General features: G+C 35.8%; 2 protein-coding genes across 2 annotated transcripts in view; both read right to left on the reverse strand.

The window, feature by feature from the left end:
* Window positions 1–17,893, reverse strand: part of LOC132052573 (histone-lysine N-methyltransferase, H3 lysine-9 specific SUVH5-like) — a 55,621-nt gene extending 37,728 nt beyond the window's left edge. Inside the window, exon 1 of the mRNA XM_059444184.1 lies at window positions 17,006–17,893. Within this exon, the coding sequence (XP_059300167.1) occupies window positions 17,006–17,793 (788 nt within the window). The 5' untranslated portion in view covers window positions 17,794–17,893. The remainder of the gene's footprint in view (window positions 1–17,005) is intronic.
* LOC132029521 (histone-lysine N-methyltransferase family member SUVH2-like) lies at window positions 532–3,290 on the reverse strand. Its single transcript, XM_059418773.1, has one exon. The coding sequence runs from the start codon at window positions 2,662–2,664 to the stop codon at window positions 1,255–1,257; it is 1,410 nt and encodes a 469-aa protein (XP_059274756.1). The 5' UTR covers window positions 2,665–3,290; the 3' UTR covers window positions 532–1,254.
* Window positions 17,894–25,391: the final 7,498 nt, after the last annotated feature.

The raw sequence follows: 25,391 nt of genomic DNA on the forward strand, positions 1-25,391 counted from the left end.
GCCATTGGCTATCATTATCACTCATCATAACTATCAGCTGGCACCACCAACCACCACCATCAACCACTATTGTCAACCATCATCTCCACTAAGTAATAATCACACAACCACCGTTAGCATAAACCATTCCCAATAGGCCTCACAACACCGCTAGCCATCACCACTACCAACGGTCAAAATTTCTTAAAGAATATTTCGTTGATATAATATAAGATTAATTTCGTGTTTTATTGAATTTTATATTTACTAATTTTTAAATAAAGACAACTTTTCATATTCAAATATGTATTCAGATTCAGATATCTAAATCTTGAGGCATATCTTAATATTTAAATGTGCATTCAGATGCAGACGTTTTAATCTTAATAAACACAAATGAGTTCTAAGTAAATATTGATAAGTCTAAAACTAAGAGGACAAATAAGCATTAACTCCCTCATGTGCTTATACAACCATCTAAGTTATTCCATTATAGCTTGCAAGACCAAACAAAAGTCATAAAAGGTAGGAAATTAATCATAATTCAAGACCACACAAAACTCATAACAGGTAGGAAGTCAATCATAATGCAAGTTACAAGAGATCAAAACTTGACCAATTAACCATAAATGGAATTACAAGGGATCAAAAAGTTGAAATGACATGATAAGTGCACATAGATAATAGAATCATACTTCAAATATCATGTGAAGATCAATAGTCTTACATGAGTAGTTCTGTAGTACATTCTCCCCTAGCACTTACGAGTGCCACATCTACAATGCTTTCTCTTCGTATTGCCATTTGTATCTTTAAACATCACCAATTTGGTAGTTGTAGTGATAAGCAAGCTCCCCTAATGGAGCAATACTCTTGGTGAGCATATAGATTCAGTGACATTTTGAGCATATAGATTCAGTGAGCAGCTACGGTTGATAAACAAGAGGCTTTGCTTTAATAATAGAGCCTTTTGTGTGAATGGAATCTCGCCTCCGTTCCTAGAAGCACAAGAGCATTGCTCGGACTCTGAGCATCCACTTGTGCAACTGCAACCCGGAGGCCTAGATATATAATACCAATTTGGATAATGCATATTGGTAATGTAAGTGAATGGCAGGAGTCTCTCATCATCTATTGCATTGACAACGGGGATTGGTATCTTCTCCTTTCCTTGCGAGATATCTTAGTCAACAACAAACTCCGATTGCAGAATTGATTTTATTGCCTTGTTTACATTTTGACGAAAGTGATTTACCTTGCCTAAATTCTTGGCTATTATTTTAGTTCACGAGTAACTTTTGGTTGGCCAAGATTTCTTTTCAATTCAAACTTGAAAACATATTTTCCAGTTGAACCTCTTTCTTGCCAACACTCTGTCACAGTGTAGAGCCCATCGTAAATGTATCTTTTATCACTCTTTTCACTATTCACGCTTTGTCGACCAGAAATAACCCTCACCGGATATCCCAAGTCCATGGAGTTCTTCAAGGCAAGATTACCCTTTTCAAGCTTCTGATCTTCCACTCTCGCATTAACAAAAGCTTTTGGATTCCCACCTTCACCTACATAAATGAGTGTTTGAGAAGATATGGCCTTGTTCTCGTACCGACTAGAATCAACGATGCTAGTTGCAACATCTCTCCCGTTAATATTCGCATAATCGATACCCTTAATAAATTGGTGATGTAGTCCGATCATAACAAGTTCTGCCCTGAATCGGAATTGATCCCCAATTTCAACTCCAAGAACATGTCCAAAGCTCCTCCCACAATTTACCCACTTATCTTTCAAACACATTGCTGCCTTTATATGGATTCTTTTAGACTGTCCTTCAAGTTTCTCTACTTTATCTTCTCGGACAAGTTTAGTATACAGGTCATTGAAAAGTTTGAGAGTCTCTCTAACTTCTTTCACTTTTTGAATATGTTCGGATTCAATTAACCATCCATGACCAGAAATAGCGGGCAATTCTGATCCATTTTCAATTAGTCCACCGTTCATAAACCAATCACATCTATTTCCTGTATAAATTGTTGGCTTTTTGGGGACCTTCAAGCTGTGATTGGCATTTTTTGTACGCCCACCGTTCATAAACCAATCACATCTACTTCCTCTATAAATTGATGGCTTCTTGGGGACCTTCAACCTATGATTAACCAAGACTTCATGTCGTTGAGTAGATCCATCATGCATAAGGTTCTTCTCTTTCATCTTCAAAGGTTTATTTCCTTTAGTAGATTGACATGAGGTTCTCAAATGGCTTGAATCACCTACCTCTTTTGCAACCAAATTATCCCTTTTAGCCTGCCTAGGAATTGGTGGCAAATCAATTTGGATATCTTTTTCCTTACTTGGTGCAGAAACATTTAAAGGCTTAGCTGACTCAATCACATTTTTAGCAACTTCAGAACAGCTTTTGATCTCAACACAAGCAGAGCATTGGGTACCACTTCCATTCTTCATTTGAGGGCCACATTTCTCAAGAAAATTCCTCGTATTATCGACTTTTACACGCTTTGTCTCAGACTCAGCATAACGTTGAATTCTGCTTCCGTTCCCTTGACGAACAAATGGACCACAATTTTTAGGAAAATAGCGGATAGCATCAACTTTTACGCGCTTAAATGGGGTGTGAGATCTCTTCCCTAGCATCTTGGAGGGACTTTTTTCCGCTAAAACAGACATCTACAAATTTATAAAATTAGGCACAAACTTAAAAACCCTACCTGAAAACCAGTTTTACTGATGACAGTATAAATAGCAAACATTACAACAAAACATATACATTACATGATAATTAACAACTAACAAGAGAAGGCATTATTAATGTTGGAATCAAACAAACAAAAAAGTTACAGTAAAGGAAAAAAGAAAAATGAAACAAAAATTAGAAGAATACTGCATAACAACAAGCAAGAAAGAAGAGTAAAGAAACTCAACGTTATGATATTGAAAAAGAAACCTGAATTGCAGAGCAGAGTTCTGAAAACCCTTTGAAAATGGCATTTCTTTAATTTGGATTTGGGAGGGACATTAGTGCTTTAAAAAAGAGGCGAAATAGAAGCATTTACTAACTGAGGGACTGTTGCAGCAAAGTTTTGAAATTATAGATTCTCTACCGTTTGGTCAAAGATTCCCAAAATTTTTTGAAAAATATGATTTGGGGGGAATTTTGAATTAAAGTTGAAATTTTGTTTGACCTAGGTTTTTAAAGAAACAAGAAACATAATTTATAACCATAAGTTGTAAAAATTATCAAGAATATCCAGTTGTACTAAATAAATATATTTGCTAATCACAAATTATATCGAATCTTCATTGATGACGTTCATTATCATTATCATTATCACAAACAATACATACAGATAAGTGTGGCACAAAATTATCATTTTTATACTGAACTAGATAATACATTATCCTAAAACTAATAACGCGATGTTTTTATAACCACAATTAATAACACAATTTTTAGCTATTACAATTCGTTCATTTATAGAGCAGACGTGCGTTTAATAGGGGAAAGGGGAAGATAGGGATTAGTTGTGGTGATAAATAGATGTGGGGCCCTTTTTCTTTTATAAGAGACAAAATACATCAAAACACCCCTAAACTATACCCAAAATATCGATATCACACTTAAACTATCATGTCGTCCCATTACACTCCTTATGTATCTAAAACTGATATTTTTTACTCCCTCAGAGCTGATGTGGCACAATATTTAAAAATTAAGAAAAAAAAAGGCGCGTTTTAATTATATAATATTTATTTTTCCTTTTTTTATTGTAAAATTCAATTTTTTTAACCCCCACCCCACCCCTCATTTTCCCCACCCACCAAATTCATCTTCATTCTTTCTTCCATCTCCGTCTTCCATCCCTCCTCCATAGCAAAGACATAAACCAAAATTTTAGAACATCTTTTAATTCTCTGAGCACCTCCACCATTATTACTCCATGAAAACCTTTTGGTGGAATTTTGGATAAATTTGTCAAGTCCCGGATTGTCTAGAAGAAGAAGATGAAGCAAATGGGTATTTGTGGGTTTCCTTAAATTGGTGATTTGAATGAGAACTAGAAGCAAAATTGAAAGGAGATGGTTTGTTGGAAATTATTGTTGAAGAAGAAGAATGGTGTGGGGCATCGGGGCAAGGTGACGTGGTCGAAGCTTTGATGGCTAAAATCTATTTTTGCTATTGAAGAATTTATTTTAACTCATAGATCCAAAAATTCAATGGAGTTTGCTGAGATTTAGTACTAATCTAGTTTTCAATTGCTTCAATTCCAAAAGATTTTTTTTTTTTTTGTGGGCACCATTCAAGCAACGTAGCATCACCATCGCTCCTTCTCATCTTCTCCCGCAAACCGGGTCACTTTATTTCATGTTTATGCTTATTATTTCATATAAATGAGCTTGTATTTTCCGTCCATTTGTGAGTTTCCGTCAAACTATTTCTGATGATAGTGATTTTTTGATTTGTGAAATTGCAGTGATGGTGGTGGTATTAGGTGGTGGCTAACGGTGGTTAGACAAGAACAAAAAGGAAAAAAACCTGTATATAAATAAAAAAAGAAAGATTGTGAAAGAATAAATAAAATATAAATTTATTGTATTTCTAAGATTAGCAATGACGTGTATTTGGTTGTCTCGCGCGTGTGGAACACTCCCACACCCGAGACTCGGTTCTCGCCCGAGGGGTAAATTATATCACTTTTTTATATATTAAGTGTGTAATAGGTCACTAGTAAAGTTTAAGTGTGATATCGATATTTTGGGTATAGTTTAGGGGTGTTTTGATGTATTTTGCCTTTATAAAATACAAAAATTTGGGGAAAGTTTTAAACTTTTAAAATAGACCAACAGTTATATGTTGGTCCAAAGCAAATTTTGGAATTTGAAGATTTGGCTTTCAAAATCTCCCAATATTTTATGGCCAAATAGATATTTGAAAAAATCCTATTAAAATCTAAGACAAGATCTAAATATCCTCATATTTCACATAAAATGAAAATTGTCAGTTTGCAAAAGATATAAATGGAAAATAATAAAGGGGAGAGAGTGAAAGTTGATCTAAACTTTGTGAAATAACTTATATTTATTCTCTATCAATAGTTTGGGTTACTTCTATCATTATCATTGTTAAAATGGGTTGGAATTATCCTTATTGACAAAGGCAAAAGCTTTCTAACACATGAATAGGTCAAATTTACCCAAAAGGTCAATAGTTTGCCCCTAAACTTTGAAGAACGGGGTTATTGTTTTAGCACCGACAACATCATTTCCTTAAGGCACATATCCTCCAACCAGGTCTCTATCCGCAAACTCAAATTAATCACCTTCAAGCCTCAAATCAATTCAAAATACTCACACAATGATCAATTACACCATCAAATTCAATTTTTTTCTTTTATAAAATACAAAAATTTGGGCAAAGTTTTAAAATTTTAAAATAGACTAACAGCTATATCTTGGCCAAAATGAGGTCTGAAGCAAATTTTGGAATTTGAAGATTTAATTTTCAAATCTACTAAGATTTTATAGCCAAACAAATATTGAAAAAATGCTTCCAAAATCTAAGACATGATCTAAATATCCTCATATTTCACATAAAATGAAAATTGTCAGTTCGCAAAAAATAGAAATGGAAAAGTAATAAAGGGGAGAGAGTCAAATTTAATCTAAACTTAGTGAAATGATTTGAATTTATTCTCTATTAATAGTTGGGGTTACTTCTATCATTATCATTGTTAAAATGGGTTGGAATTATCCTTATTGACAAAGGCAAAAGCTTTCTAACACATGAATTGGTCAAATTTACCCAATAGGTCAATAGTTTTGCCCCTAAACTTTGAAGAACAGGGTTACTGTTTTAGCACCGACAACATCATTTCCTTAAGGCGCAAATCCTCCAACCAGGTCTCTATCCATAAACTCAAATTAATCACCTTCAAGCCTCAAATCAGTTCAAAATAGTACTCAAACAATGATTAATTACACCATCAAAATCAATCTCCACCAATGCAAGAGTTTCAAATCAGCCTTTTAATGCCAAAACAAACCCAAGTACGGAGAATTCGACTCCTAAATTATGTAGGGCAGTATAACAGCGATCAAGGCGGGGGTTATATTGGTTGAGGTTCAACAATCTTCTAGAAAACGTAAAATGGTGAGTGGAGAAAGTGATAAAGATGAAGGTATGAGAAGATGGTTCTAATGTGGTGGTTGTTGTGAGAAATTTTTGTAAATGGCATGAGAGTGAGAAGTTGTAATAGAATAATGGTAGTCTTCAAATTTGATTTTTTAGAGCAAATAGAGTCACACGGTGATCGATTTAGAAGAATAAGGAGATGGTGATTGTGAAAAGGAACAATATTATTCTTTTTTCCTTGTAGAATAGATCCTCATATCCAAAAATTTATGTAGTTAGTCAGTAAGAGTATTTATGTAGTTAGTCTTAAGTATTGTATTTCTCTTCAAACAACGATAACCGAGAATTAAAACTAAGCTACCGCATAGTATAAATTTACAAATTGGCATAGACACATAAGGGTGTGTGAAGGGGAAATTTGGGTTAAATAGGAGTAGGGTGTCAAATGAGCAGGTCGGGTCAAAATTTAGACATGTCAAAATAGGTAAAATAAATAAATACTTGTATTGAGAAGGGTGGATTTGGCTAAAATCGGTCATAGCCCAACCCGTCCAGCTCTAATCAAATTTTGATTGCTTTGTGATAGAACCTATGAATCCACCAAAACAATCCAAGGGACCTGGTCCCTTTACTGTTTTCACAGATATATACTCAAGGTAATTAAGACAAGATATTTACGTGAAAAACTCCTTGCTCAAGGGATTAAAAACCACGACCTACCTCAGTAGGATTTCCAACTTCACTAAACTGAGCAATGTTTCAGATTACAAGCTTTTGCAACCTAGGAATTTGACCACTAATCTCTCTCCTTATAATAACTCTATTGCAAGCACACTCTTGACTAACTGTAGTCTAGCGTCAAACTGATTCAACTAACTCTAGCTGAACCTTAACACCACTATGACTAACTCTAGCCAAGTGTTAACAACAAAAGCTTGATAAAAATAAAATACCTACAAAACCCTTCTTGAAGAAGTGTAGGTTTACAATGTAGAGATCACAAAGACAAAGACTAGACAACTCTAGGACTCAAAGCATCTTCCGTTGTTGAGATCTGGTCCTTGAACTTGTCTTAGCTTTGTTCTTTTGAGCACCAAGAGAACTGTGGTGGCTGCACTTGTAAGGATCTGAATTTCTAAGTTTTCAAATGATGGGTTAAACAATGCCAATATGTTGTTTAAATAGGAACTCAAATGAGAGCATGTGAGGATCATGTGAGATGCATGTGACCTCAAAAGAGACGTTACACTGATCTTTACTATTTAGCATGCATACAGTTGTGCTGCTGAGCATTATCTTCTCTCAACTCAGCAACCTTTGCTGTCTGTACCCCACTGGAACCAAGTCCTTCTAGCTTTAACTTGGCAATTTTAGCTTTCAATAAAGCATTTTCAACCCCCAGCCTCTCCACTTCAGCCAAGATCTTCTCGTTTACTTCAATGAGGCTAGATATAGTAGAGGTACATCTTGTTTCCCCTTTCTTTTGCACAATATCATACTCATCTAGGGTTCCCAAAGAAAACATTTTTTTTTAATTCCTTTGGTGACCTTTCCAGTGATTACCTTGAAGTGATCAAAGACTTTGGCCAGAAGGAAGCCATAGGGGAGACCATGCTTGCCATCCTTTGTGTCTACGACCTTTATCATGTGCTCGATCATGATAGAGGGTAGGCTAATCAAATTTCATCCATCTAGTATCTCCATTAGGAACAGGTCCTTCTTAGATGCTATGCACCTCTTTTCAGTCCTAGGCAGTACCACTTTGTTAACTAGCTTGAATAGAAGCTGATATTGTGGATTCATCTGTTACTTGTACAGAGTTTCAGTGGTCACCTGTTCTCCTATTAAGACTATGATACTCTTGAAGTCGTCTGAGGCCTTGATATCCTTAGCATTTCCAGTTTTTTAATTCTTTCAGTTGGAACATCCAGAATTTCGCCCAACTGAGCTTCATCCAATGTAAAGTCAACTGTTCCACCCTTGCAAATCAAGGTATGATCATCAAGATATCCGCATTCATAAATAATTTCGCTTACTTCCTTCTCATAGGCTACGCAATTTCTTCAAGATGATCCCAACTTTAAGCTCTCAAGATATCCATTAAATCGTCGAATCCTTGGTGCCCAATCGCCTCCAAATCAAACACTCTGCCAAGTAATAGTTTTTTACCTCTTAGATTCTCTTATCTCAAATTTTCTTCATCCCTTCTAGATTTTTCCTTTTTGCTGGAACCAGGTCCCTCAGTCAAGGTTACTTTTCTTTTCTTAGAGGAACCTGCTTCCCCACTAGCTGAGCTCTTTCTTTTCTTAGGAGAAAGGGTCACCTCCTTCACCTTTCTTATTTTTTCACTGACTTTCTCAGCTTCTATCTCACCCATATTTTTCCTTTCATCAATCACAGATTTTCTCTTTCCTTTAGAAATTCCTCCTCCTCCTCCTCCTTCTTCTTCTTCTTCTTCTTCTTCTTCTTCTTCTTCTTCTTCTTCTTCTTCTTCTTCTTCTTCTTCTTCTTCTTCTTCTTCTTCTTCTTCTTCTTCTTCTACTACTTCTTCTTTATCAGACACAGTCACAACTTCCTCTTCATCTATCAAATGTCTTAAGTTGATCGTCTTTGCCAACTTCTTTTTCTTTCCGTACTCTCTCCTCGTTACCTTCAAGAGTAGAGCCGAGTTGTGTTCGCGGCCCTTTGTCTAGTGGTAGGAGGTCCTTTTTCTCAAGCGGATGTGGGTTTACCTTTGCTTTTTTTTCCTTTTGATTTAGCACTTCCAGTTCTACTCTTGAAGAGAGTCCCCAATACTATATCCTCATCAGAGTTTATCTCTTTTCTTTTAGGATTTTCCTTTTCAGATGGTTTTGGAAGACCAGGTTCCTTTTCTGAGAGGTCTTCCTAGGGAATAGCAATGGTGGATAGAGTATAATATCCCAACAATCTCCTTGGGGACCAGGTCCTTCGTTCATTACCTTTGTTCCTCTGGAATTTCCCTGTTCCCTTTCAGTCTCCATAATTTCCTTCTCAAACTCTTCTTCAACAGAAATTTTTCTAGATTCTCCATCAGCAACATCATTCACAATCTTTCTGACAATGTCATTAAGGTATTCACCAACATTTTCAAAACCAACACTTACATTATCACTTTCCATTGGCAATTTCTGTCCAAAATCGTCATTGATTCCCACATTTTCAACATTTTCTTCTCTTAATTTCTCTATGTTTTCAACCACTACAAAACTCCTCTGTCTTTCTTCACACTCAGGAGCTATGACATCCACAGTCTCTTCATTAACAAGACCACTCAAATTCTCCTCATACCCAGCATTTAGAGGTTCTCTATTAACACATTTCTCTACAACTTTCTCACTATCTAGAGAATGCCTCCGAATTTGGAGATATTTCCTTTCAAACCCCCATCTTCTTTTAGCAGCGTCCTCTTCCACTATCGAGTGGTCTTCGTTGACACCCTTGCTTGTCACCTCCATCCTGTCATCCTTCTCAACGATTTCCTCAAAGATATCAAGGTATTGTGAGGTTGTCATACTCCCTTATGAGTCGGGCTTTTCTGAAAATTTTGGGGTTATGGCGGAGGAGGCGTTTTTTTCAGTTAAGCACGCATCGGCAAGAGTGGTAGGACAGGAACATCTATTATAGGGGAAGAAGAGATAAGGTTTTGGCTCGGACGAGTTTTGAGATGTTGTGGAAGAAGTGGATCGACTTTCTGGGTCTAATGACAGAGACGGTTTGATGTACAGGTATAGGGCTGGCTTTAGTCGAAAATGAGATGAAGATTTTAGGTTAGACATGATTGATTCCGTGCTAGAAGAGGAAGGATGGAGTAAAACGGGAAGACGGTTTGAAGATTTGAATTAGTGAAGAGAGAGAGAAAAAGAGTGACCTTTTGGCTTAAAGAGGAAAAGGGAAGGTAGGTTCTTATTGGTTAAGAAAAGTATTTCAAGCCGGTCGGTTCTGAGAAAATGAAGTAATTTGGCTCATTTTAGAAGATGCGGGAACTAATAGTGACATGGCACTCAGACAAAATTAAAAATTATGTAAGTGCTTGAAAAGACCACTAACCTAAGTCATAGGGACCTGGTCCCCTGACACTTTTAACAACGGCTTAAGCAAAAGTTCTCATGAATGCTATGTCTCCAATGTTAGGTTGTCCTGAGATTACCATATGAGCATACCTGTAAGGGTATAGGAGTGAGTTAGATATCTCTAAAAAACACTTCATACATTGTACCTTTCCTCTTATAATAGCCAATCATAGAGGAACCGTTAGATAATCTTGAACAAAACCGACTTCAACTGATTTCTTTCGATATGCAACTAACTCAAGGCCTTAATGAAGAAGCGTGCAAACTGGTATATGGTTCAGACCCTCATGTAGGATGTCATTCTTTTCACATTGTCCCTCAGAGGGTGAAATTTCACATCATCAAGAATGCTGCCTCTCTTTTCCTCAAATTTTGAAAATTACATACCATTACAAGGTTTGATGACATCTCTAATTGCATGTTCAACTCATGTCATTTACTTATTTATAGCTAAAGAGTTATCCATATTCACTCAAGATATCTTAGTCCATGAGTAGTCTTCAAATTCATATGCAATCCAGTTCAAAAGACTTCAGCATATCCAACAGAATGATACTATCTCCTGAGGAGGAGTAGGGACCAGGTCTTTTCTTCCCTTAAGATACTGTTGTTCCCTGTTAGCTATTATCAAAGAGAACCTCTTGAACTTAGTTAAGTACTACCATCCATATCAGCACTTAGTACAGGGATTAGTAGTTGCTGATTATTCAGAGATTCACTTGACACCTCAGTGATCTTAACATCCTTCATCCTAACCCTCTGAGCAAATACTTGATTGCACTTGAGTTGACTGATCAAAGTACCTTTCGATGGCTACTATTGGTAAAACCAGGAGAAGATTCCTTACTTGCCATTTCTTCTTTAGAATTACTATCCATGAGCTAGATACCCTTCTCTTTTCTCCTCCCATGTCATTTCTGATGCAATATTCTTCAGACTTAGGAGGAGCTTGGCTGCAAATGCTGAAAGAAGCAGGTTTTTTTACATCTTCTGGACACTTTGCTATACTTTCTTCACTTGCTATCCTCAGCTTGAGTCATCATTTCAACTTTTTACTCTGTCCTTCTTTGTCATGATGAGAATACCATCTTCCATCAGCCACATCTTGACATATTCTAGGAGTGTTGTCTTTCTTTTATTTGACACAATTTATCAGAGGAAAACTTGCACATCTCAATTCTAGGGATATGCCTTAAGAGCCAATATCCTTCTTATTTACATTATCAAGTATCTATTTGTTGACGAAAAGAGGTTTATCATATTGAATTCCCTGTGGCTGACACAACTCAGCACACTTGTAGTTCCAATCTTCAACTTGGTATGCACAATCAATTCTATTGGACAGTGTCTTACCAGATTTTGCTCACATAAAGAGTACATTATCTCTTCATGATAATACTTGACACACTCCCACTTTTTAAGGCTTTGAGTGAGAGAGGATTCTCCATTTCTTCAATCATTTGCTCGTAAACGCCACCATGTACCAACCACCGTCGATCGCCCTCCCTCTCACTCCAGCCTTTATACATGATCACTTGCTAGACTTAGGAACCCAAACCAACTTGGGCCCCAAGTACTGATAAAATGGGTGAACTAGATGTCTGTTCACCCATACTGGTAACACACTCTTCTTCTTACGAGGACCAGGTTCCTGTTTTCTTGGTATGTTCTCAACATCCTCTCTGTTTTTCTGTACTGACTGAACTTTTGCTTTACTCATGTCCTTATAATGAGCAGCATGATCATAATGAGTGTACCACTAGTTTTGAGTCACAGAGGAACATTCACCCTGCATATTGTGGGGATTCTTGACCCTTATAGTACCAAAACTCTATTTTCTATCATCACCTTTGCGCGTAGCAGCAGTTTTATCTAAGGGCAAGGTCCAAAGGAGAGATTTCTCAAGCTCACTTTTGACTTGTTTTAGCTTCTTTTGAAGTAATCTATTCTTATCTACTTCGTCCTTGAGACTTAACCTGGCCTTTTCAAGTTTGCTTTCAATCTCAAGATGAGTCTTACTGCCCCCCCCCCCCTACCCCTCACTTGTTTTTTCCAAGACGTGTTTATCTATTTTTTCATTTGGTTGTTTAACAGAGCATTGCCTCTAGACAATTCCTCAACTTGTTCCCTTAGATCCACTATAGTGCAGTCCATATCATCTCTTGCTTGTTCTAAAACATCGCTTTCTTCCTCATTTAGAGTGTTTTTCTCATTTACAAGACTATGATATGTATCAATCAATACACTTTCAAGAGATATTAACTTCTTTTGAGAGTAGTTTTTTAGATTTCTGTGAACATCGAGAAGATTTACCTCATTGTCATCCTCATCTTCAGATTTTGTCACAAGAGCAAGGAAGGAATCATGTTGTGAAGCTTCCCCATCAATATCCATCGAGGATGCCTCCCCAGCATCATTTTCATCTTCGGATTTGTCTGAGGTATCTTCCCAAGCAGCCAGAGCCTCTTCTACTATGATGTCAGCGGCAGTTTTTGAATTGAGCTTGTCGATCGGGACCTGGTTCTTTTCCTTTCCTTCTTGAGCATTTCTGCTGCAGCATCCTATCTTCGACAGTTCCTCAGTCATAAGAGTTAATTCAGACTCCTCATTTCCTGGGTTATTTTTGTCCTCATCCTTGGTAACTTTCCTTTTTAGCTCATACGTCTTGAGATGGTATATAAGCTCATCAAGAGTTATTTTTGCCAAATCTTCAGATTCAACGATGGGACACACTTTCTTTTCCCATGATATTGGTAATGCCCACAGTATTTTGCGGTTAAGCGACTCTTCCTTATATCCTTTACCCAGAGAGCGAAGCTCATCAATGATTGAGGAAAATCTAGCATACATATCAAAAATTGACTCACCATCCTTCATATTGAAGAACTCATATTCAGTAGTAAAGTTGTGCTCAATCCTGGACAGCCTTACCTTCCACCATTCATAATATCTTGGTGTCTTATTGATATATTCTCCTTTCTCAAGACTTGGTGGATCAGATATAACGAGAGATCTTGTCTAGGTTTTACCCTTTTAGAAAACACCTGCTCTGATTCCAATTGATAGAACCTATGAATCCACCAAAACAATCCAAGGGACCTGGTCCCTAAATTGTTTTCATAGATATATACTCAAGGTAATTAAGACAAGATATTTATGTGGAAGACTCCTTGGCTCAAGGGATTAAAATTCAGGACCTACCTCAGTAGGATTTCCAACTTCACTAAACAGAGCAATGTTTCAGATTACAAGGTTTTGCAACCTAGGAATTTGACCACTAATCCCTCCCCTTACAATAACTCTATTGCAAACACACTCTTGACTAACTCTAGTCAAGCGCCAAACTGATTCAACTAACTCTAGTTGAACCTTAACACCACTATGACTAACTCTTCTCCTTCTTGTCTATTCTCTCCACTAGCTTTGTATACACCACTTTCTTGGCTTTCACTTTATCCCAGACATCTCCGTTACACCACCAGTTCCCTTTGTGTTCGCCAGAGTAGCCCTTCAGAACCCCTAACACCTCGCTTCGTTCCCTTAATGTTTTCCGCCATCGTGGTCCACATACTACTCACGTCACTGCTACTCCTCCAAGCTCTATTTCCCGCAATTTCTCACCCAACTCCTGAGCTTTGTCCTTAGTCAATGTTCCCCACTTAATCTTAGGTTGACCATACACAACCCTCTTTCTCCTTTTCCTATTAATCTCTACATAACCAAGAGCTTGTGTTGGGTCATGAGATTATCGCTCATGATAATAACCTTGCAATCCATGTATATGCCTCTATCACATTTTCTGGAGAGTAGGCAATCAATTTGGTCTTGGCCACCAAACTCTGGAAGGTGACCAAGTGCTCGTCCCGCTTCTAGAAACTGGAGTTTGCTATCACCAAGTCAATTGATTTCGTGAAATCCAAAAGCAACATTCCTCCCTAGTTCCTATCTCCAATCCCGAAGCTCCATGCATATCATCATAGCCCCTAGATATCACCCCGATGTGGCCATCGAAATCTCCTCTATGTGCAGAATACCACATGCAACCTCATCCACATGAGCCGAAGGTCTATCAAAAACAGTCAAGGTAGGAGCAAGGTTTCGTATACATCACCCTCCCCAGACCCCACTAATGGGATTACATTGGGTATGATGTTGCTGTTGTTTCCTTTATATTCCTCAGTTATTCTTCTATCTTTCTCACTTTCTTCTTTAACCAAATTGATGTGAGTTTGTATATGGGTTTCATGTGAAATTACTTATCTTTTTCTTCTTTCAGTTTTTTTCCAATTTATTGAAAGAACACCTTCTTCAACACCATTTTCTTGATCTCATTCAATCTTTTTTAATAATCAAACACTTTCTTGAGGATATAAATTCCCGTCAATTTCCTTAACAAGAATATATTTTTAACTTTGGATACTTGCAATTAAAAGAACACAAACTTATCAACCTCAACCAAGCCTAAATATTGCAGCGCATTCACTATCTATAAATCTAAAGATAGGTAAAAACGTTCTAGTACTGAAAATCTGAAATAAAGTAAAAGTTGTCCAAACTTACAAAGTACAGTTCGCCAAAAATCTAGTGACAGAGAACAATTGAGTTCAATAATCAACACCAAGAGCTAAGCTGAACTCCTTGAAAGCCGAACTAGATGAATTCATTGCCATTAGTGCATGAAAATATTTCAGTTCTCTAATACATCCATGTGACAAGCTGGTATTCTTTGCTACTAAGTGCACAAAGAATTTATCCGCTGACAAGTAGTCCGAAATTTCAAGCTGTAGAAACCAATGAAATCAAATTAGACTACCGGAAGATTAAACAAATCACTCAATTGATCCACACAACCATTCAGCATACATGACAGAAACTGAAGAGAATCAGTAAAAAAATAATTAACAGAACAATCATGTCGTATTGATCCAATGAAGAATTTTACCTGTGAATTGCAATAGCGATAGAGTGTGCAATGTTGCAATCATGTACAAATTCACCACTTGATAGGAGAATAAACATTTGCAGTTTAGATAAATGTTTCTTTTAAGGATTTTGGTCAAGGGTGGTAACACTTATTTCAGCAAGTCTAAAACTAAGAGGAAGAATAAGTGTTAACTCCCTCATATGGTCATACAACCATCTAAGTTACTCTACTATAGCATTAAAGACCAAATAAAAGCCACAAAAGGAAGGAAATTAAGTATAATGCAAACAAAGAGATCAAAGTTTGCACAACTACACATAAATGGAATAACAAGGGACCAAAAAGTTGGAACGACGTGATAAGTGCAGTGCACACAGTTTAGAAAATCATACTTCAAATACCCTGTGAAGAGGAATAGTCTTACATGAGTAGATCATTAGTGTATTCAGTTTCAAACATCTAAATCTTAATGAACATCTTAATGTTCATATGTATATTAAGATTCAGATGTCTTAATCTTAATAAAAACAAATGAGGCGTAAAGTAAGCCTTATTTCAGCAGGTCTAAAACTAAGAGGTCAAATAAGTGTTAACTCCCTCATGTGGTTATACAACCATCTAAGTTATACTACTATAGCATTTCAAGACCAAACAAAAGTAAAAAAAAAAGTAGGAAATTAACGAAACTGCAAGTTACAAGAGATGAAAGTTTGCACAATTAAACATAAAAGGAATAACAAGGGATCAAAAAGTTGAAATGACATGATAAGTGTACAAATATTATAATAATTATACTTCAAATATCACGTCAAGAAGAATAGTCTTACATGACTAGTTCTTTAGTACATTCTCCCCTCACGCTTACGAGAGCCACATCTACAATTCTTCCTCTTCAGATTGCCATTTTTATCATAAACATGGTCAATCTGGTAGTTATAGTGATAAGTAAGCTCCTTTAAAGGAGCAATACTCTCGGAAGCGAAAAACATTACGTGAGGTACTCTCCTATCGCCATGGTCATACATGATATTTTGAGCATAAAGGTTCGGTGAGCAGCTATGGTTGATAAATCTTCCAACATTCCCATATTTTGCCTCATCCGACCGCACAACCTCCATAATTGATTTTCTTGCCTTGTTAACATTTGCACGAAAATGATTTACCTTGCCTAAATTTGCGGGCCGTGACACTAGCTCATGAGTAAGTTTTGGTTGGTCAAGATTTCTTTTCAGTTCAAACTTGAAAACGTACTTTCCAGTTGGACCTTTTTCTTGCCAACACTTAAGTCACAGTGTAGAGCCCATCGTAAAGGTATCTTATATCACTCTTTTCACCATTCATTCTTTTTCGGCCACAAATAACCCTCACCGGGTATCCCAACTCCATGGAATTCTTCAAGGCAAGATTACCCTTTTCAAGCTTCTGATCTTCCATCCTTGCATTAATATAAACTTTTGGATTCCCACCTTGACCTACATAAATGAATGTTTGAGAAGAGATATGGTCTCGTTCTCGTACCGACCAGAATCAACAATGCTTGTTGCAACATCTTTTCCGTTAATATTCGCATAATCGATACCCTTAATAAATTGGTGATGTAGTCCGATCATAACAAGTTCTGCCCTGAACCGGAATTGATCCCCAATTTTAACTCCAGGAACATGTCCAAAGGTCCACTCACAATTTACCCACTTTTTCTGATTTTTCAAACTCATTGCTGCCTCTATATGGATACTTCTTTTAGATTGTCCTTCATGTTTCTCTGCTTTATCTTCTCGCAAAAGTTTAGTATATAGGTCATCAAAAAGTTTCAGAGTCTCTCTAACTTCTTTCACTTTCTGAGTATGTTCATATTCAGTTAACAATCCATGATTAGAAACATCGCACATAACTGCAGAATTCCTTGAATCTTCTTGAGAAACTCCGGTATCTATTTGCTTCTTCAGGACGACAGATTCACATTGATCCCAATCTGGCTCGAAATCGACTGCATCTTCGGTATTAATCATGCACTTGCCAAGGGATTCTGGACACCTACTTGCTTCTGCCTGCATTATCTCATCCTTGCCATCTTTCTTACCGGCACTTCGGGACTTGAGACTTAAATTTAGTGAGTTCCACTCGAAGGGGGATAAGATGCAAATTTCATCATCATCTACCGCACTCCAGGATTCATCATCAGAAAATTTTTCATGATGATCACTCTTGCTTGTTTCCTTACTAGGTTCATTTCGATCTTCAATTAGATTTTCTTGTGCAACAATAGCGGGCAATTCTGGTCCATTTTCAACTGGCCCACCTTTAATAGACCAATCACATCTATGTTGTTGAGTAGATTCATCCTGCATAAGATTCTTTTTTTGATTTCCATTAGTAGGTTGACATGAGGTTTTCACATTACTTGAATTACCAACATCTTCTGGAGGCACACCAGTTGCAACCAAATCATCCTTTTTAGCCTGCCTGGGGATTGATGGAAAATCAATTAGCATATCTTTTTCCTCCGCTTCCCCTTCAGTACGCACAAAAACACTTACAGGCTCAGCTGACTCAATCACATTCATAGCAACTTCAGAACAACTTTTGATCTCAGCGTCAACGGAGCATTGAGTACCACTTCCATTCTTCTTTGAGGAACACAAGGACCACATTCCTCAGGAAAATTCCTCGTTGAATCGAATTTTACATGCTTGGTAGTGGATGGGAATTCCGGGTAGATTGGAATTCTGCTTCCACTCTTTTGACGAAAAAATGGACCACAATTTTCAGGAAAGGACCGGGTAGTATCAACTTTTAGGCGCTTAAATGTGGAGGGAGATCTAGTATCAACGCTCTGATGTAGTCTCTTCCCTAGCATCTTTGAGGGACTTGTTTCCGCTAACACAGACATCTATAATTTATAAAACAAGTCACAATTTAGAACACTCCTATAACACAGTTTTACTGATTGTATAATAGCGAACAATTTTACGATAAAACAAAGAGATAATGGTCAAAAGGCAACTATCATTTTTTTGCGAGTTTCACATCCCAACGGTCAACTGCTCTCCTTTTCTTTTTCCTACCTAAACTATCACAATCAATGTATTAAAACACCCATATTGATACTTCAAGTAGGAAAAGGAACAATTGATAGTTGACCTAATCAGTTTCGAGATGTATTTTTTAATACATAGATAATAATAGTTCAGGTAAGGAAAAAAGAACAACTTATAGTTGGGTTGTCAAACCCCAAAAAAAGTGATAGTTCGGATGTATTTTTGACCATTAACTCTAAAACAAATACATTACATGACTATCACCTAACAGGACAAGGCATTCCGCATGTTCGAATCAAATAAAAAAAACTACAGCAAAGGAAAAAACAAAAAGAAACAAAAAATTGAAGACAGAAGCAGATACTTATAGCCTGTTTGGCCAAACTTTTAAAATCAGCTTATTTTGAAAAATATTTTTTGAAAAAGTGTTTTTCAAAAGAAGCATTTTTAAGCACTTTTGGCGAGAAGCAGTTTGTGTTTGGTCAATTAATTTAAAAGTACTTTTGAGGAGCAATTAATGTTTGACTAAGTTTTTAAAAAGTGCTTCTAAATATATTTTTCTCAAAAGTGCTATTGAGCAGCAACTAGTATTTGGCTAAGCTTTTATAACCAGGGGCGGACCCAACGTGTTGGGTGGGGGGACACGTGCCCCCCCTAACTTCGAAAAAAACCCTATATATATACACCTTGAAAAATTATAATATATTTTAAAAGGACCCCTCAAACATAATTGCAAAAGTAGTTCAGTTGGTAGGAGTGCCCCTGAGTGCTTACTGGTCACCACCCGAGATCAAATCTCGGTTCTAACATAATTTTTTTCCACCTATATACTTGTATTTTCGCCATTGCTACGCTATTAGTGACCGGTCCGACACGGTATTATCCCTCAGTCGTCATTAAAATTTTTGTTGCCGTGTATGTTAAGATAATGGTGCCCCCGCCGTCTTAAAATCCTGGGTCCGCCTCTGTTTATAACTAATCCCAACATAAGACCCCATACCTAGAGCTAACATCATATAACCCAATTGAGACATTGTGGAATAGGCTAAACCTCTCTTAATGTCTTTTTGAGCAAGAGCTAAAGTAGCTCCTATTAATACTGTTATTATTCTTATAACCGAGATCAGATACATTATGTAAGATATAACTCTGAAAAGTGGAAGAAGCTGAGCTACAAGAAAAATTTCCGCCGCTACCAGCATGTATAAGAGTCGAAATAGGAGTAGGCCCCTCGATGGCATCAGGTAACCATACATGAAGGGGGAATTGGGTGGATTTAGCAACTGCACCGGCAAATAAGAGAACAATGCATGAAGTAACAAATAAAAAATTGACCTCATTATTATAAATCAAGTTATTGAATATTTCGAATAAATCCCTAAATTGTTATCCAATAAAAACCTAAAATTCCTAATAATAAACCAAAATCCAGCATTTGCCGCAACAGGTCGTGTAAACCCAAAATCCTTTTAATAGACAGGAACACAGCCCAACCAATTCCCAAAAAAATATAAATTTGTATCAAATTTGAGCTAGTAACTAATCCCAACATGGAAGTATTGAAAAAACTCATATAATCCAATTAATAGATAGGAACACAGCCCAATAAGTGTATTTTCTCTCTCTAAAATAAGCACTTTTGGCTTCTCAAAAGCTTGGCCAAACAGGCTATAAGAGGAGTAAAGAAACTCACATTAGGGCTAAGTGAGATTGAACCGATACCCCAATAGTTAAACCAATAACCCGAACCATTAACCAATTATCGATTTAGGTTATTGGGTTAACCATTAATATATATATGTTTTAAGTAACATTGTGGTTACAAGTCCGTGTGCATCATGGCGTTTCTCAAGCGCCTCACCCAAGGGTGAAACCAACACTATGGTTACAGGTCGAATCCTATATTTGTATTAATTTTTTTAATATGTACAAATAACTTATCCACATGTTCAAAAAGCAAAAAATTTGCAATTCAAAACCCATAAACAAAAAAAATTGGCTCCGCAAAGAAAGGAAAATTACATCAGGGAGATTAAACAAATGAATTTAAAAACACCAAGAAAAGAAACAACTTACTTCAAGTATGATTTCAAGTGTTAGCTTCATAATATCAAAGCGCTTTTTAAAACCAAAAACCCCACAACAGAAAAGGTTGCCATGGCCCAAAAATATTAGAGGAGGATGAACAAGGGTTCGCCAAATACCAAACTCCTATTTATATAAATAATAAAAAGTGAACGTAAAATAAGGTATGCGTTTAATTTGATTCCTATTCAAATTGGGTTTCTTTATATCAACAAGTTTCCAATACTTTCCATAGTAGACACGGTAAGTCATATACAAATTTGTCATAATTACCAACCCTAATTAGGTAAAACTCTGAAGTCGTAGTTTTCGTTTCCACTTACCTATTGCTCTTTTACTCTTCTATTTTCCTTTTTGGATTAGGATTCGCAAAATCGTTTCCCTATTAATAGTCTGTTTGGCCAAGCTTCTAAAATCAACTTATTTTAAAAAATACTTTTGGCGACAAACAGTTTGTGTTTGGCCAATTAATTTTAAAAGCACTTTTGAGCAGCAATTAGTGTTTGACCAAGCTTTTAAAAGTGCTTCCATGTGTATTTTTCTCAAAAGTACTTTTCAAAAAAATGATTTTGGGCAAAAGCTATTTTTTTTAGCTTATGAAAAACTGCTTCTGCTACTCCCTAGAACCACTTATTTTCTCCCAAAAGCTTGGCCAAACACTTCACTTTTTTTTTCAAATAAGTACTTATTGAAAAAATAAGTACTTTTGGGGGAAAAATAAGCTTGGCCAAACAGGCTATAAATCATGGGTTCCGCAAGGATTACAAGTACAATAAGCATAACATCACTAATTTTTAGCATGTTTGGTCAAACTTTTGATAGGCTAAAAGTGTTTGTTTTGAAAAAGTGAGGTGTTTGGTCAAACTTTTGAGAGTCTAAATGTGCTTATTTTAAAAAAGTGAAGTGTTTGGTCAATTCTTTTGGAGAAAAATAAGTGCTTTTGTAGAGTGGCAGAAGCTATTTTTCTCCAAAAATACTTTTTTTGAAAAACATTTTTGAGAAAAAAAATTACACGTAGAAGCACTTTTAAAAGCTTATAGCCTGTTTGGCCAAGCTTATTTTTTCCCCAAAAGTACTTATTTTTTTAATAAGTGCTTATTTGAAAAAAAAGTGAGGTGTTTGGCCAAGCTTTTGAAAGAAAATAAGTGTTTTTGGGGAGTAGCAGAAGTAGTTTTTCATAAGCTAAAAAAAACAGCTTTTGCCCAAAAGCACTTTTTTGAAAAGTACTTTTGAGAAAAATACAAATAGAAGCACTTTTTAAAAGCTTGGACAAACACTAATGACTGCTCAAAAGTGCTTTTTTAATTAATTGGCCAAACACAAACTGCTTTTCACTAAAAGTGCTTTTTTGAAAAGTACTTTTAAAAAAAGTACTTTTTAAAGTAAGCTGATTTTAAAAGCTTGGCCGAACAGGCTATTAGTCAAGTAGGGATTTATAGCCTATTTGACCAAGCTTCTAAAAATAGCTTATCTTAAAAAAATTACTTTTTTCAAAAGTACTTTTAGCTAAAAGCAGTTTGTGTTTGATCAATTAATTAAAAAAGTACTTTTGAGCAGCAATTAGTGTTTGACCAAGCTTTTAAAAAATGCTTCTCAGTGTATTTTTCTAAAAAGTACTTTTGGGCAAAAGTTTTTTTTTTGGCTTCTAAAAAACTGCTTCTGCTACTCTCCCAAGGCACTTATTTTCTCCCAAAAGCTTGGCCAAACACCTCACTTTTTTTAAAATACGCACGTATTGAAAAAATAAGTACTTTTGTGGGGGGGGGGGGGGGGAATAAGCTTGGCCAAACAGGCTATTAGTAGCTCAGTTGGTTGGCTACCTGAACTTTCACCTTATTGGTGAAGGTTCGAATCTCCACGTTGTAATCCCCTTCTCCTACCCCCTATGTAATAAAACAAATAAAAAGGTTTTTTTTTTTTTTTTTTTTTTTTTTTTTTTTAAAAAAAAGCTTAGTCAAACATTAATTGATGTCCAAAAGTGTTTTTTGAAACACATTTTTAAAAAGGTACTTTTCGGAAGAAACTGATATTAGACGTTTAGCAAGCTAAGTTTTCTCTGATATCTATACTTATGCTTGTTTGATTTACACCAAGCCAAACATTTTGTTAAGAGTTGCAAACTAAAGCGAGAATATATAACACCTAATGGTTAAATGATAAAAGTTCATACGTGAGCACTGATTTTATGCAAATATCAGCTGCAACTAATCTTTTTCCTCTTCTATAATATTATATATATAGTACTAATATGCTAAAACCTATTTCCGGTTATGCTTCTATGAGGCCTCCCCAAATTTATGAAGTTTTTCACTACTTTACATACCTTTTTATATTGGAAGTAATTTATTTTCTTGACCTGCGGTATTTTAATGGATCTAAAACTCGTTGATGGTGTAACATTAAGCATTCCTAAATAAAGGAGTTTTGGCTATATTCATTCCTGAACTATAGCCCAAACGTAGGGTACATTTTGTGCTAAAATAAATTGGTGAATCACCAACTTATTCATGTCTCTTTTAATAGCCTAAGCTAACTTGTTTTGTTGGATTTCAGGTGAAGAAGCGTACAAATTAAAGATGATTACTGATTGAATTAGAAGATTGAGATTTGAAGGAAAATCAAGAAAAAAAAAAAGTTGTTAAGAGTTTGTGGGCATGAACTATGTTTGTGGCCATGGACTTGAAGGAGATGAAATATCTGAATAAAATGAGTTGCTGCTTCATTCCATGAACCGTTCCCTAACAACTGAAGTCCAGAATTTGAGAGCCCGTTCGGTAGGAGGTCTTAACTAAAATAGTCATGGTTTTAGATGTGGTATTATTTTATACCATGTTTGGTTGACATCTGAGGCATGTATAACTAATACATGGATTATTTAATATTCCAAAGGGTGTATTATCTTATCCCACCACCACCATGGGATAACTTATCCATGGATAAAAAACTAAAATGACAAAATTAGCATTGTTTTGTTCCAAGAGACCTATAAAGACCAAGCATCCAAGGGTATAATTGTAACAAATTATTTCTCAAGTTTTAAGAATAAATAAATATTCAAATGATATCTTTTGTGTCCAATTTTAGTGCAATGAACCAAACACCCAACAAAAATAATTCCTGTATTACTAATCCATGTATTACTAATCCCGACATTACTAATCCCTGTGTTACTAATCCATGTACAACTTGTCTTTGAACCAAACGACCCCTGAGTCCACGAACTATGTTTGTGGTCCCACAGTATCCAGTAGGGGTATTTTTGTCCGGAATTATGACGAGCTATAAATAAATTTTTAGGCCATTCTTCGTTTATTCTTGTATTTGTTCAACTGTAGAAGTCTCTCTTTACTATTTTGTGAAGGAATAAGTGGAAGACTTTGCATTATTTTTCTTTATTTTAATATAATTATGTTTAGATTTCCTTTAATTTATCTTTCTTTCCCTCTTATTATGGATAGCTAAATATAGATTCTAGAGTTGCAAATCGACCTTAGCGTGTGATTCCTAATGGGTGACTAACTAAATGCATGAGTATGATTAGGACGGTAGTGATTTAGCTAGTTACATTCTTAATTTGTGAATTTGTGTCGCAAACATAAATTCATGCCCTAATTGACTGAGTTCTTGCTTGAGAAAGAGGAACTAAGGTTGAGTTCATTAACTAACAAGAAATTAGGTGAATCAAGAGATTGATAATGCTTAATTAACGGGCTTGAGCTAGAGATTGCAATTACCCAACTTTGGTCACTAATCAATAGCCTTAATTTCAACTATTTCATCTTGAGGAAGTGATCTGGAGTCAGACCACTCAATGTTGATTAGGTTTTAAGATATTGATGACCATAACTAGACCAATCCCCAATCAAGCCTAAGCTAGTTTACTCAATTGGAATTACACCTAGGTGAGGGAAGCAATCTTATACCTCAATTAACATTAATCACAACCTTTAGTTAATTACTTGTTTTTAATTGTTTAGTTAATTGTAGCTTTCAGTCTTAGTTAAATGTACAAACATCATTCAATTTGGGCAATAGTTAAGCTGGTCGAATAATCACACAAGATTACATCTTTTATACAACACTTAAGATTTTTTGTAGGATTCAACCCCAACCTCGTTGGGTTCTATAGTTGATCATGACCGCTTACATCGGGTTAAGGTGTAATTTGGAACATTATCAAGGTTGGCGCTGTTGACACCCAATTTTGTCCCGCCTTTCTTCCAAAATATTTATTGGCGCTTCTAATATTTGGACAACTTAAGAACAGGTATTTATATTTTATTACAATTATTAGCTTTCTATTAATATCGTCGTTTTTCATTATCCAACTATAGTCATTCCCTATTATCATTATTATTACCGTTATTATTATTATTATTATTATTATTATTATTATTATTATTATTATTATTATTATTATTATTATTATTATTATTATTATATTGCCATCACTTAATATTATAATCGTCATGATCACTTTTAACATTTCTATTTATTATCTTACGCAAAAAACGCATCGCATTTTTATTTATACAATTGAACGACAACATTTACTTATTTTTTAAAAAACTTTATAAATACAATATCATACAATTTTATTTTTTACTTGAGTTATAATAAATATCTTTTTATATTAAGTAATATTTTAGCGCGCGTTAATATATAATTACCTAAAGAGTGTCTTTCATCTTAATTTAAAAGCCTAAATAAATATAAGGAAGAAAGCATCTCAAGTCCAAGATAAAAGACTTCTTATTAGCCCAATTCATATAATATCTGATCCTTAATTTGGCTAATTTTAGCCCAAAAGAAAGCCCAATCCACACAGCCCATTTCCATACCCTCTTTTCCACATGGATGCCAGCGCCACATAAGGCGCCAAACGGTCACAACATAGGGCTAGCACACGCCTCGCACACGTCTGTCACATCTAGCACACGCCTTTTCCACGCGTTGCTCTCGGATTGGCTAGGCAATTTGAGTCTCAAACCCTAGGTTCCTAATTTATATTGAATGGCCTATTTTACCCTCACTTAGCCCACTCAAAACACCCGTTATACCCCTTGATGCCCTAAAATTCTAGAGTTTCATTCCTGGAGTCATATAGCCGCATCCTTCACTCTTTC

Source organism: Lycium ferocissimum, chromosome 1 (genome assembly GCF_029784015.1).
Source record: "Lycium ferocissimum isolate CSIRO_LF1 chromosome 1, AGI_CSIRO_Lferr_CH_V1, whole genome shotgun sequence".
NCBI classification, from domain to species: Eukaryota; Viridiplantae; Streptophyta; class Magnoliopsida; order Solanales; family Solanaceae; genus Lycium; species Lycium ferocissimum.